Source organism: Spea bombifrons, chromosome 2 (genome assembly GCF_027358695.1).
Source record: "Spea bombifrons isolate aSpeBom1 chromosome 2, aSpeBom1.2.pri, whole genome shotgun sequence".
Classification (NCBI taxonomy): Eukaryota; Metazoa; Chordata; class Amphibia; order Anura; family Pelobatidae; genus Spea; species Spea bombifrons.
Window position 1 is genome coordinate 42,997,861 of NC_071088.1, and position 15,230 is coordinate 43,013,090.

Sequence of the window (15,230 nt, forward strand, 5' to 3'; positions counted from 1 at the left end):
GTTTATTACTGCCTGTTCATTAATAATGAATAATCGACACAATATTCTCATTCCAAATTAGATTTGTTCTGATCTAGATTCTTTTAAAACAGTGTTTTGTTTTTTTATAATTTTGTGTTTTGGGTTTTTTGTGTGCCTTGTACAGTCCATTAGTGTATGGAACTTTTCAATCTTTTTTGCACATTTATAAAAGTATCCTCTTATTCAGAAAGTTTGGGGACAACAACTTCTCTCTTATTTTAACTTTAAAGTAATTTCATTTTTGCTGAACAGAATTAATATAATAAACACTTGGAAGCAAATGTCCTTTTATTCTTAAACTTTTGCTTAAGACCGGTTAGTGTATTATTGCAAATATAAAAGTGTGTGTGTGTGTGTGTGTGTGTGTGTGTGTGTATATATAATATATATATATATATATATATTTATACCAACGTGGCTTAGCAGGGAAGTAAACCAAGAAATTAAAAATAAGAAAAGGGATTTTAAAGCATTTAAATCAGACAAATCAGAGGCATCTTATAAAAGATAAAAGGAAGCCAATAATGCGTGCAAAAAGGTAATTAGATGGGCTAAACTAGAAAATGAGAGAGGAATAGCCAAAGAGAGCAAAACCAAGCCCAAAAAATTATTTTTTTTATAAATTCTAAAAAAAAAAAAAAAAAAAAAAGGAAGTGTAGGTACACTAAAAACAGAGATGGGAGTGTTAGTTAAAGAGGACCAGGAAGCTACCGTATTTATCGGCGTATATACTTTTATAACTAAAATAAGAAGAGGAAACCCTACCTGCGTGTTATACGCCAATTAATCCTACAGCTGCATGATTTGCAGCCGCGTCCCCCTCACTTCCGGTCCGGACGGAGGTGCGTGTTATACCCCGGTGCGTGGTATGCACCGATAAATACGTTCTTTTTCCTCAGTATATATTAAGGAGGAACCTATGGCAATAGTAATGCAAATGACTACTGCAAAAAATGTGCAGACAAATTGTGATTGTATGACTCAGGACAAGGTGCTGCAGCAACTAAAAGTTATTGTCAACAAAGCTCCGGGGGCCTGACGGTATTCACCCACGAGTACTTAAGGAGCTAAGTCTGGAAATAAGTGAACCTTTGTTTCTAATCTTCCGGGATTCCTTTTTTTCAGGAATCGTACCAGGGGATTGGCGGAAGGCAGATGTGGTTCCTATATTCAAAAAGGGTTCAAACTCTTTGCCTGTGAATTATAGACCTGTGAGCTTAACTTCTGTGGCTGGGAAAGTATTTGAAGGGCTATTAAGGGATAATATTCAGGAATTCATTGGGAAGAACAGTGTTAGCAAAAATCAGTTTGGTTTTATGAAACAAAGGTCATGTCAAACTAATTTAATTACATTCTACGAAGAAGCAAGTTGAAGTGTAGATCAGGGTGTTGCAGTGGATGTAATCTACTTGGATTTTGCCAAGGCGTTTGACACGGTTCCACACAATAGGTTAGTTTTCAACCTGCAAATTCTTGTTCTTGAGTTGTCCATAAGTGGTAAATTTTCAAGCTGGACAAAAGTGGTAAGTGGTGTTCCTCAGGGTTCTGTCCTGGGACAAATTTTATTCAACATATTTATAAATAACCTTGCAATAGGCGTTGAAAGTCATGTTTCCGTGTTTGCAGATGACACTAACCTCTGTAAAGTACCATATTTGCTCGATTATAAGACGACGGGTATTTTTCAGAGCATTTGCTCTGAAAAAAACCTTGTCTTATAACCGGGGTCGTTTTATCAGACCTCAAATAGAGGTCTGATTTATAAGACTAAGATTCAGATCCCCCCTGTCTTATGCCCCCCCATTTAACCCCCCCACCACCTTACCGGAGCTTCAGACTCCCTGATGTGTAGTCGGGGCAGCGGGTGGACGTCTACGCGATTTGCGTAGGCAACTTCCGCTGCAGCTGGAAGGAGGTGGGATTAGCAGCTGGGGTTGTCTGTGTCCATCGCCTCTCTGATATTCCTTTTAACCCCCCCCTATATGCCACTCTGCCTCCCTGATAGTCCTTTTAAGCCCTCTATATGCCACTCTGCCTCTATAAAGACTCCATCAACCATAACTGCCCCTAAATTAACCCTAAAGACCCCATCAACCATAACTGCCCCTAAATTAAACCTAAACACACCATTAACCATAACTGCCCCTAAATTAACCCCCACCTCCCCTAACTTTCAGCAACCCAAATATTAAATATTATACTTACTGTTAGATGAGTTGCTAAGCAGTATGGATGATATAAGGAAAGGGGCGGGGCCAATCATCAGTGTGACTGCAGGGAGGGACTGGGAGACATTTGCATTTGCATTAGACCCTGCTTCTGATATATATTATTAGACCCTGCTGCCAATATATTATTAGTCCCTGCTGTAAATATATATAAATATTAGCCCCTGCTGTGTGATACTGAGATTATCAATTGGTATGAACCATATCTAACCTGTTATGTGCACAATGGTATAGTCAGGCAGTGGCTCTTCAGTGTGTGTGTGTGTGTGTGTGTGTGTGTGTGTATATATAAAGTTTACAGTTATGAAGACATGTGCTTGATCTCCCTATATAAAATAAGATAAAACACCTGCTGCCAATATATATTAGCCTCTGCTGCCAACATAGAACCTAACCAGCACCCAAATTACACAAACAGCCCAGCATGAGTCAACACTGTCCCCAAACAGCCCAGCGTACAACATCTGATCTGCCGTCACTTTCTAACTTTCTATGTATCGGGTGTTCTGAGCCTACAGATCTCCTGTCTAAAATCTATTTTTTGTTGATCGCTGCACAGGGAGATACAAAGCCATATTTTATGAGTTTGTGGGAGAGGGACGTTCAATCGTCTTTCGAAGATTCAGACAACGATAGAATACTACGGGTGATTCACCAGGGAGCGTTTTCAAGTAAAATTAAAGAATGCGCTTTTAAGTTGCTTACATGTTGGTAAGCGGGGGCAGGATATATATATATATATATGTATATGTGTATATATATATATATATATATATATATATATATATATATATATATATATATATATATATGTATGTGTGGTCTTTTGGGTGTTTCCAGCTTGCTTGGAAATGTAACTGCTGTGGCCTTACCCCAAGTGGACTCTTCATAAGTGGGCAGTTAAGAGATAAACTGGAGGGAAACCACATACCAAGTAGCACCGCAGAAAGCAGGATTTCACCCGCGCCGCACCCCTCCTGTGGAATTCCTTTCCTCATTCCGTTCAGACTTTCTGCCTCATACGGAACTTTCAAAACCTCTCTGAAAACCCACCTGTTCAGGGAAGCCTACAACATTCCTTCCTAGTACGTCCAACCATCATAATCAAGCCATCTGAACCATTAACAGCTTCAACACATCATTGGAACCAGATCAACTCATCCCCATCCAAGCAGTCGTCTCCTATTGTCTCACTTCCCCCTCAACCACCGACTAGATTGTAAGCTCACAAGAGCAGGGCCCTCCTCTCCTTTGCTCCAGTTTGTTGTTGTATGTGTTTTTGTATGTGAAACTGTTCTACTGACTGTAACAGCGCTGCGGAAACTGCCGGCGCTATATAAATAAATGTAATGTAATGTGTTTGTGGAGAATCCCTGGGAGTGTAGAGGATGGGCTGCAGCATAAATGAAAGGATGTAAGTGATGCTGCTATGGAAGCCTGGAGGAAGCTATGATGATGTTAGATTTTCCAACTGTCACTTGTAGTAAACCTGTTGGATCTTAATGAAGTATCCTTATTTTGCAGTACGTAAGAAACATGACGGAGAGAGCATGTGTGCGTGTGTGTGAGCATGAGTGTATGTGAGAGAAAGCGTGTGCATGTGTGTGAGAGAGAGAGAGAGAGAGCATACATGTGTATGGATCTGTGTGTGAGAGAGAGAGAGAGAGCATGCATGTCTATGGATCTGTGTGTGAGAGAGAAAGTGGGTGTGTGAGAGAGAAAGTGGGTGTGTGAGAGAGCGTGCATGTGTATGGATGTGTGTGAGAGAGTGAGAGCATGCATGTGTGTGAGAGAGCATGCGTGTGTAAGTGGGGTGAGATGGAGTGTGTTAGTATGAGTAAGTTGTGTATAATTTGTGTAAGTGTGTTTAAATATGTATGTTGGAAAGGGGGCAAAGAAGGCACAGACCAGTTGCGTGGGGGCAATAATGCCACAGACTAGCTGTTGAAGTTGGCGGGCCCAGGGCAATTTTTCGCACCAGGGCTTGGTGGTTTCTAGTTATGCACCTGCTCTGATGCTTTCATGGGGAATTAATCTGTCCGTTTAAGAGAAGCCTTTGTGTATGTATGGTACACACCTTGGAGCATTTTTTTTATTTTTTCATTTTAATGATTTGCTTTTGTGTATTTTGGTTGATGTTGAGATTATTTCAAATGCTACTTTCTTAACCTTTCTCCTCAACCACTGTAATAAGCTTTAAAGTATGGCTTGGTCAAAGTCTTCTTGACTCTGGAGGGCATTCATATGATTTATTTGAATTGTATCTCTTGAAAATATGTTAGAACAAAAATTCAAATTTAATGCCTATTTATTGATAAGGTTGCTAATATTCTTTACAGCATGCATTGCAAATGTACAGAAGTGCTGTGAATTGTCATTATGCCCATGTCTAATGAACAGAGAATTGAGTTAAAATGGCGTGTCTAGTTTTCAAACATATATGATTGGATGGGGTAAATTTAATTGGTCAGCTTGAAAGATGTCCCAAAAAACACATGAGAACAGGATGACCACCAGGACCAGGATGTCAAAATTCCAGTTTGAAAAAAATGCACACTTCCTAAATGTTAGCCCCCAAACAACCCAACAAACCCATGCATGGGTGAAATCATTGTACTCATGAGATGTTGCTGAACACATATTGGTGTGTTGTTTGACAGTGACACATAACAAGTGCTGTAAATTTATACCTGAAGTAAAATGTGTGTGGCAACAAAATAAAGCAAAAAAAATACTACCATAAAGTTTGACAAAGGCTGCTAGTAGAAGTGCACGTAAAGAGTTAAAATATTAACATTTGAAATACCCTGGTGCGTCTAGTTTTCAAATTTGTAGGCTTTGATGGGGCTAAATTGAACTGACCAACTTCAAAGATGCCCCAAATAAGACATGGGGGCAGTATGATTAGATTTGAGAAAAAAATTGGAGGGAAAAAACATTGAGTGTTTCTAAACTCGGGACAAATAGAATCTTTTGGGAGTTTTTTTCACTAGATTTTGTAGATGAGTAAAAGATTTTTCAAGATTTTTTTTTCTTTCTTTCTAAATTTTTCACCATATTGTATACATGATATGATCAAGCCATTCATGTCCTGAAGAAACAATACATAACTTACAATTAACGAGAAACAAGAAAATGACAGCTAAATATGAGCACCGCAGAAATAGCCATTGTCAGGTAATCTAAAACAATAAATGATTAACTGATTTAACAATATGTTTAAATAAAGTTTACTGAACAGATATGGTACATCAAAACTCTTATCACTGTATACTGAGCCAGACATTGATGGTAGTACAGCGTAACTCCCATCACTATATGCTAAGCCAGACATTAAGGTGGTAGGCCTCTGCCCCTAAAACAGCCTCCTTGTGCCAATTCTGCCCCTGAAGCAGCTTCCTTGTGCCAATTCTGCCCCTGAAGCAGCCTGGCTGTGCCACCTCTGCCCCTGAAGCAGCCTGCCTGTGCCACCTCTGCCCCTGAAATGCTATTCCCCTCCTAGCTAAAGGCATGGGATTGAATACCCTATTTAAAGTGATCAAACAGGAAATTGTGGCAGAAGAAATGCAATTGCTGTCTATATGAGGACTCACTTTTGTGCTAACTGGTTGGTGTAAAGAGGTTATGAGTAAACTTGAGCGCTGGCTACGTCTTTGTGTTCGTATTCGTATACGTTCTTCATGTTCGTTTTTTTGCCGGTTGCAATAGAAATGCTGTGAAACTGTGATGAAATCAATAAATGAACAGGTCAAAGAAGTTGAATAGGAAATTTGAGACCAAATTTACATACTTACCATACTTACCAACTTACCTACAATGGCATACTTACCTACAACCCGAATTTAAAAAAAAAAGGGAAATTCGGGACTGTTGTCAGGTATGCAAATGCAAGAAAGTGGGTCACAAACTAAGTTTAGGCTTAGAATTATAAGGTTAATGTAAGCTTAAGGATAGTAGTAGTGCACCGATTTGGTTAAAGATCTATTATTTAATTTTAAATTTAAGAGGTGTTATTAAATGAATGATGTTACAAGAGTGAGCTGATTGGGACAAATGAAGATCAGGTCACTCAATATCCCTCTTCATCTTTCATAGCGGATTCTTAAGAAATTTTTCTTTTCTCTTCTATCAGCAATTCTACTCAGTTCAACGTCTTTACTTAGCCAAGAGACGTAAGTCCCCCCCCTTAAAGATATAGGGTTTCAACAGGACCATCTATCATAGAGCATCATCATACATGTTATATGTATTATAAGTTTTGTTATTTATGTACACTGTAAGTTAATCTTACTTACATGTTTGTTGGTTGTTTGTTATAATTTTTTAAAAGATTTAATAAAGGATAATTTAAAAAAAAAAAGAATGGGTGTCTGGGTATTTTCTCATGTACATTTGAGTATGTTAGTAAAAGTGTGTGTATGTTAGTGTGAAAACATGTCTCTTTGGGTTTGTGTATGATGCACTCACGTGACTCCACCTCCAAAGGTGGTATGCAAAGGGGCAGCATAATTAATTTTCACCTATGTGGACAAAAATCCTTACACCAGCAATGACTAATAGGGAGAAGTAGCCAAAAAACAAGATGTGGTCTCATTGATGGTTATGGCTGTAATTGAGTCCAACAACCTGTGGGGGGTTTTCCCCCCTGCTTTTTTTCACTCTGGCAAGCATTTACAAGGGGAAGATACAATCAATAGATATAAAAGCGTGCTGATGCCATTTTAACTTGTCAGTAGCAGGAGTTACAGATTGAGGATTGGAGTGTGTGACAGCTTAGCAGTGGCTGATATTAATGCTCATTGCTCACGTACGATACTGCAAGTTAATTCATAACATAATAATAGTTTATTTTAGTGCAGAAAATTTACTGGTGTGTGATGGACTGGAGAAGTGTATGTATATCATTTATATATACCACTTACAAGGACTGAATCAGTCATTTTTCCAAAATTATTTTAGACCAAACCACTTGTTTTTGGTCAACACAAAAAAAATGTTCCTGAGTAAAAGACAGTGGCTCATTTATGGCCCATTGGTCTCCACCTTCTATCTGGCGGCAGGTATGTACCATTATCTTTCTATATTATCATATATTATTCTTCTCTGACAAATAAATATTGATGACAAAACAAGGCATTGTTTAAAACCTGTTCCTGAGTAGTTTAATACAGAGTTGCCGCTTATGAATTTATTATATACTGTTTGGTTTCGAAACATGTTTTTTAGACTATAAGCTAATGGTATTGCCCCAAAATGTTTGAAATATAAATACAACATATATAATATATATATATATATATATATATATATGATTTATTTAAATGCACCACAAAATAAAAATTTTTTTTTTTTTTTTTTAATTTATAGAGCTTACAAATCTAATATTTTGTACGCCTTGTTTCTGTATTTCGACAAGTTTCTTCTTCCATGAATTCTCTAACCTTTTGTGCAGTTTTGGATTAGTTGCAATGATCACAATAGGACTCAGAGCAGAATAAGAGGCCGCGAGAAATATGCGGGTATCATTCATTTCCGTACTCACATTGGACAGTGTCAGAGTATAGATCCACATAGAGTTATCCATTCCATATAAGACAACATAAAGAGCAACAAGCAAAATAACCGCTCTAGAAGCCTTGAACTCTACTGTCTTACTTTGCATCCTGTCTGAACTTCGCATGCTTTTCATGGTTCTTCCATGACGGTATAAGATAGAAACCATATAACTGCTAGATATTGCCATCAAACCCACAAATATTATTTCCCGAATTACTGATACCAGTCCATTAAAGAGGAAAGAGATATAAGTCACAAAGTCTGCATCACAGTAAACCAAGCGCAGTGTATATTCTGAGGTTGCATTAGGTTTTCTGGCCTGTCCATACAAAATGGTTGAAGGATACAGAGAAATATTCATCCCAAACAGTAGTATCACAATAACAGATATTTGTTTAGTAATTTTTTCTTTTAGGTATATCCAATATCTAGTGACCGGGGCAATAAGGACACACTGGTGACAGCTAAGAAAACTGGTGACACATATAGACATGGCCCTGCTCACTCTGAAAGTGAAGAGGACAAGTTTACACTCTGTGTCACCTAGTAAATTCTCAACTCCTATGGCATTTAGAGCCTGTGGTATGACACGAGAGAAAACCACAAAGAGATTTGATAACGCAAGGACCATAAGCATAACATTGGCTGGTAAGAGTTTCTTTTCTACCATTTTGATGTAGGCAAATTTCAACAAGATGAAAATATTTCCAGGAATTCCTATGATAATCAAGAGGATGAATCCAAGGGCTTTGAGAAGAAGACGAAGTTCCATGTCAGATGAAAGACAGAATCTGAAACAACAAGCAAATAATGACAGAATACGTTATACAGTTGTGCTCCAAAGTTTGCATAACCTGGCAGAAATTGTGAAATGTTGGCACTGATTTTGAAAATATGACTGATCATGCAAAAAAAAAGTATTTTATTTAAGGTTAGTGATCATAGGAAGCCATTTATCATCACATGTTAATGATAAGATATCAGATATCACCCAAATGACCCTGATCAAACAATTACATACCCTAGAATGTTTGGACTTGTTACAAACACACAAGGTGACACACACAGGTTAAACAGGCAATTAAAGGATCATTTCCCACACCTGTGTCTTTTTAAGTTGCTATTAGTGTCTGTGTATAGTCAATGGGTTTGTTTGCTCTCACGTGGATGCACTGAGCATCCACCAGCATAACAAGGTAATGGAACCTTATAAAGATGGAAAAGGATATCAAAAGATATCCAAAGCCTTGAAAATGTCAGTCAGTACTGTTCAATCACTTATTAAGAAGTGGAAAACTTGGGGATATCTAGGCCAAGCCAAGATCAAGTAGACCAAGAAAGATTCTCGCCACAAGTGCCAGAAGAATTGCTGAGGATACAAAGAAAACCCTACAGGTAACCTCAGCAGAAATACAGGCTGCTCTGTAAAAAGATGGTGTGGTTGTTTCGAGGAGTACAGTACAAATTGCCCGGTTACAATATGCACCTTGACACGCCTCACAGCTTCTGGGACATTGCAATTTGAAGTGGTGAGACTAAAATAGAGCTTTATGGTCACAACCATAAGAGCTATGTTTAGAAAAGGGGTCAACAAGGCCTATAGAGAAAAGAATACAATCCCCACTGTAAAGCATGGTGGTGGTCCACTGATGTTTTGGGGGATGTGAGCTCTAAAGGCGCAGGGAATCTTGCGGAAATTGATGGCAAGGTGAATGCAGCATGTTATCAGAAAAAAACTGGTGGACAATTTGCATTCTTCCGCAGGAAAGTTGCGCATGGGACGATCTTGGACTTTTCAGCACAAGGCCAAGTTAACCCTCCAGTGGTTGCAGCATAAAAAGGTGAAGGTTCTGGAGTGGCCAACACCTTAATATCATTGAGCCACACTGGAGAGATCTCAAACGTGTGGTTCATGCAAGATGACCAAAGACTTTGCATGACCTGGAGGCATTTTGCCATGACAAATGGGATGCTGTACCACCTGTAAGAATTTGGGGCCTCATAGAAAACTAGTACAAAAGACTGCACACTGTCGTTGATGATAAAGGAGGCAATACACAGAATAAAGAACTGCTGACTTTTGAACAGTGGTCATTTCATTTTTTCTTTCTTGCTATGTTTTCTTTTATGATTGTGCCATCCTGCTATAACCTACAATTGAATATGAATCCCATAAGAAAGAAAAGAAATGTGTTTTGCCTGCTCAATCATGTCTTCTCCAAAAATTGTACATATATTACCAATTCTCCAAAGCAAACTTATCATCATAACAGTACATATGTGTGAATTTATGTGTGTGTGTGTGTATATATATATATATATATATATATATATATATATATATATATATTTATATTTATATATACATACATATCAGATAAAGCTAAAATATATATTAGACAATTTTATAAACATGAGCAAATGTATAAATTGTCAGCATTTTTAAAAATAGCTATGTTGGATAACATTACACTATTTTGCCAAATATTGTATACTATTTCCCCAAACGTATGCTTGTTATACTTTTTTTCAGTAATATTATCAACACTGCTAACACTTGCTGATTTTATCTCAAACTTAAACTGTATCTCAAAATCTTAAGTTAAAATTACTATGAAATTATGAATACACTTTTCACACTTATTATATCATTAAGTTTGAGTTCTACCACATTATTATAATAATAATTATTATATATTATAATAAAAATGATTTCCTATAAATAACTTTTCTTTACAATGTCAGAACATAGACCTGCATCAAAATGCAATACCGATGCAACCCTAAGTATAGATGTTGGTGCAAGGTGTTGGAGTTGGAGGAATACTATATACTATGGTCTTCCAAATACATATTTAAATTATTTTACTATATTGTTTGAACCTTGAACCCTTGCTTAAAATACATTTTTATGTCTGGGTGTACTACATTTTTAAAATATTCTTTATTTAGATTTTATCATTTAAGACATTATGAAAAAATCTAAATCTAAACGAATAGACAAGGCTGATGCTAACTACCTATTTTGACATTAAAATAGAGATTTGAAAATCTTACCTAGAACCTGTAAGAGGGGACAATCTATCAATGTCAACAGCAAAAATGTGCTCAGGTATTTATGCAAGGAGACCACCTTTTTTTGAAAAGGTTTGTTGTTATCAAGACAAAATTATATTCCTCTCTCCATTTTATAATGATATTGAATTTGATTAATAATTTGAGTATTTTATTTCAGGTTGCATGTACTGCACCTTTGACCACCATGTTTACCATGTACTGCACTTTTCACCACCATGACTACCCTCATCTATTTAAAACTTAGAAATATGTATAGCTAATATGTTCCCTATAACTAGAGAATGCTTGAAAAAGTATATATTTTCTTCTTCTCAAAAATGACGACATACCCTTTTGACACTGGATGCATTTAAGCAATATAAACATGTCTATATGTTTTTTTTTTATTGTGTTCAACTTACCTATTCAGTCCAGATTTTTCTTAAAGATAAAGTATTACAACAGTTGTAAACCCCCTCTATTTATATTACCTTTTTATCACTAAGGTCTAACCACATGGGATTAATTAGACATAACAGTTAGCAGTAAAACATAGAAGAGCAAGCCCTGTGTAACTCATTAAACTAGTAATAATAAGCCATTCTGACCTTGTTTTTTTCTATGTCTAATTAAGTGTTATTTGTAAAGTACCTAATTTGATTTATTTTGTAAATCAGGTTTTCTTAAAGTTTTAAAAATACAATGGGACAATATAATAGAAGCAACAATTAGTAAAGTCAAGTCTATAAATTATAAATTCTTTAATCATCAACATTGAAGAGCTGAGCATAAAACATTATACAGAAATATTGGTATCTAGAATGTGTCAAATGTAAAACATCTTCGTCCAAAGTTGTGTTGATGAGGTTATATGACAATCTATGGTAGATATAATAGATTTGGGACAAGGAACTAAAAGTCCTGATGCGGTTCCAAGTAGTATTGGTAGATGGCAGGGTTAGAAAAAGGTGAATAGTAAAAAATTGCTTATACATAGAAATAGGCAGGTCAGTATTGCAAAGTTTTCATTCTAAATGAAATATGGAGGTTCTATGAACCTTTCACAGCATCTTTCCAGAATTTCTGGATGGCAGGACACTCCCAACAAATACATAGAGATGGACCCCTCTTCAGTATTACAGAGCCTAGGGAGAGGTGGTTGTGTACTACAATTATAGGATATTATAGGAGAGTTCTTGAAGTTCTGATGTAATGGAAACTTTCTATGTGAAAAACATCATACTACTTGACATCAGTTAATGGGTTCCTCAAATATGACCATCTACTATTTAAACGCGTAGATGCAGAGGCGCTACAATTCTTTATTTTAGTTTAGATATAGATTCCTACTTTCAAATGCCAAGCTTATTTTTTAAGCACCACAATAAAACTTGATCTCATATTTTCCAAACACTACAAATGACAATTTTCCACAGGATTATTTACTAATAGAATACACTTGTCCATTGCTGTCTAAACATTGTTCATAAGGCAAAGATAGGGGTCTCTTTCGGTTACAAAGTAAAAAGCATTGCTGGAGTTTGGGATTAGTAATTATAATGACTACAGGACTTAGAGCTGAATACGATGATGCTAAGAAGATTCGAATTTCATTCATGTCTGGACTCACATTGGAAAGATTCAGTGTGTAGATCCACATAGAGTTGTCCAACCCAAATAAGCTCACGTACAGAATAACAAGCAAGATGACAGCCCTGGATGCCTTGTATTCTACTGTCCTTCTCTTGTATTTGTCTGAACTTCTTATGCCTTTCATGCACTTTTCATGTTGAAGCAATGAATATATAATATAACTACTTGCCAAAATCATTAGTCCTACAAAAACAAAATCCCTTAAAACATAAAAAAATCCATTAACTATATAGGCAATATAATTCAAAAAGTCAGCATCGCAATATACCAAGTGTAAAGTATATGGTGAAGTTGTTAGGTTTCTCCTAGCTAGGGTATTTAGAACAAAATAAGGATACACAGAGATGTTAATAATCCAAAGCACTATTATAATAAACAGAATATTTTGCGTTACTCTTTTTCTTAGATTAATCCAAACTTTGGTGTTTGGTGTTATAAGGATACACTGGTAGCAGCTGAGCAAACTGGTGACACATATTGACATTGCTCGATTTGCTCTGTAGGTAAATATAACCAGTTTACACTCTGAGTCATCCAACAAATCTATTATACCTATGGCGTTTAAGAACTGAGGAATGATACGAGACAGAAGAACAAGTAAATTTGCTAAAGCCAGTGTCATCAATATGATATTTGTGGGTAGTAATTTCTTCTCAAGGAGCCTGCTGTAGGTGAATCGGAATATGATAAAGATGTTCCCTGGTATCCCAAATATTAAGAGGAGAAGAAAACCAACAGCTTTGAATAATGGTTGAATATCCATGAGGACTTCATTAATTATATGCCTAAAACAAGCAGAAAAGTTGAGATTTTAGTTGTTAGTATAGTGACCCAGTGACCAGAAAGCTATTTTAATAGTCTAAATACAGTTTTTCCAATTTTTGTTGTCATTGAATATTAGTAACATATAAAATATGAGTACACACGAACTAATATATTGTGTAGATGTGCTACTTGAATTTTAATATCACCTCCTTTCACAAAACATCTTTATCGATTGGCTGTTGGTTTCAGTATTCCGTTCTTGATAATAATAATCATAATAATTAAATTAAATAATTAATAATTAAATGAAAGCGTTGATTGAGAGAGAAGGATATAAGAAAGCAGCCACATATCACTTGCTACACACATCTTAAATACATTCTATACTATCAAAACCAGATTTTTTTTTGTTTTTGTTTTCTTTTATATGTTTTTGTGCAGTAACCACAGCCACACAGTAATGATTTTTTGGAAGGAAGGTCTGTTTAGCTGGACTTGGGAGGGTGGGTCAAAAATAGGTATATAGAACTGATCGTATCATGGCATTTTAATTTTATTGTTCACTTTATTTTCGCATTTTATTTATTTATTTTACTTTACAGGTATTGTGAACAATGGCAGTTTCTAGGGATATCACGGAGACTAAACATCGGTACCGATTAGTACTATAAACCTACTTTTGGCCCATGTTGTGAGTGTTCTTATTTTGCAGTTTCTTTAGAATTATTTTTGCTAATGTATCAAAGTAACAATCTGCTCTTACATTTGCAAACAAAATGTATTACAATATCATAAACTAATATGTGTTTTCTTTTACAGAGGAAAAATATGATTGTTAGAAGTCTCCTTGTTCTATCTATATACTAAAAATGTGTCCTGATTAATAATATTGTAGTATTGCACAATTACCAATATATATATGTATTCCTGAATTAGGTGGCAGAAAAAGAAAACTGTTTCCTAAGGAATTTTGTTCTGTGAATAGACACTGTAAATGTTTAGAACTTACCTCACAAGCCAGCATTCATTCTGTGATTTTATTTAAGGGCTTAACCTGTATTTATAATCCATGATGTATCCTATGTCATCACACTAGAGATTAATTAGGCTCACGCAGCAAATAAGGGCATTTAACTAGTTTGCATTTCAAAATAACTTTTTTAATTAAATCAGAGGTTCATATAAACAACAGTTCATTTAAAGTTGGTTAACAATCCTACATAATGTTTCTGAGAAGTAATTGACATTGTAAACAAATTTTTTTTTTTCCAAAACATAATTGAATTTTATAAAAAGGAAGCATTACAAATAAGAATTTCAATAAAAATCCATGGGTGTGAGGCACCTAACTGGTGGCACGCTTTAGGGTGCGTCCCATGAAGATGCTGCCAATCCCCTACTACTCCCTGTTCTTCACTCCCTACTACCACGCAAGGAGCTGGTATGGGCTGCCAAAGAGGTACTGCTGCCAGCGAGGGGCAGCACTTCCATGCATGGAGACATCGCCCACACCTTTATCAGCTTCTATCCTGGAGAGTGGAGAGCGAGGGGGCCTCATTATTGACAATGCTTCAAAAGCCAGTAATTCTTTCATGTCGGCACTCAGGTGTATCTCTTTGTGTCGTCCTGAGTATTACTGTGTCTAGTTTGTGTTATTTTGTCTCTGGCTTGTGACCACTGCTGGTCTCCTGCTTTAGAATTGTTACACTGACTTCTCTATTTGCCTGCTGCCTACAACTAGCCATTGGAATTCTGATACATACTTTGCTGTTTGTTTGCTGCCTGCCACTGACCTTTGGAATTGTTACACAGATATCTGTATTTGCCTGCTGCCTGCCACTGACCATATGAATCCTGACACAAAAGTTTTGCTATTTTGTCTGTAACCTGCTTTGGAATGCTGCCACTGACCATTGGAATTCTCATATAGCATTCTGTAATCATGTATTG

The 15,230-nt window shown here is 36.3% G+C and overlaps 2 protein-coding genes across 2 annotated transcripts; both read right to left on the reverse strand.

The window, feature by feature from the left end:
* Positions 1–7,605: 7,605 nt before the first annotated feature.
* Positions 7,606–8,577, reverse strand: LOC128473642 (olfactory receptor class A-like protein 1). The gene has a single exon (XM_053455892.1). It carries the CDS (start codon positions 8,575–8,577, stop codon positions 7,606–7,608), a length of 972 nt encoding a protein of 323 aa, XP_053311867.1.
* A 3,723-nt stretch (positions 8,578–12,300) lies between these two features.
* Positions 12,301–13,278, reverse strand: LOC128473643 (olfactory receptor class A-like protein 1). Its single transcript, XM_053455894.1, has one exon. The coding sequence runs from the start codon at positions 13,276–13,278 to the stop codon at positions 12,301–12,303; it is 978 nt and encodes a 325-aa protein (XP_053311869.1).
* Positions 13,279–15,230: the final 1,952 nt, after the last annotated feature.

Bases quoted from the DNA above. Each gene is read 5' to 3' on its own strand.
- LOC128473642 (XM_053455892.1), bottom strand. From the start codon at position 8,577: ATGGAACTTCGTCTTCTTCTCAAAGCCCTTGGATTCATCCTCTTGATT.
- LOC128473643 (XM_053455894.1), bottom strand. From the start codon at position 13,278: ATGGATATTCAACCATTATTCAAAGCTGTTGGTTTTCTTCTCCTCTTA.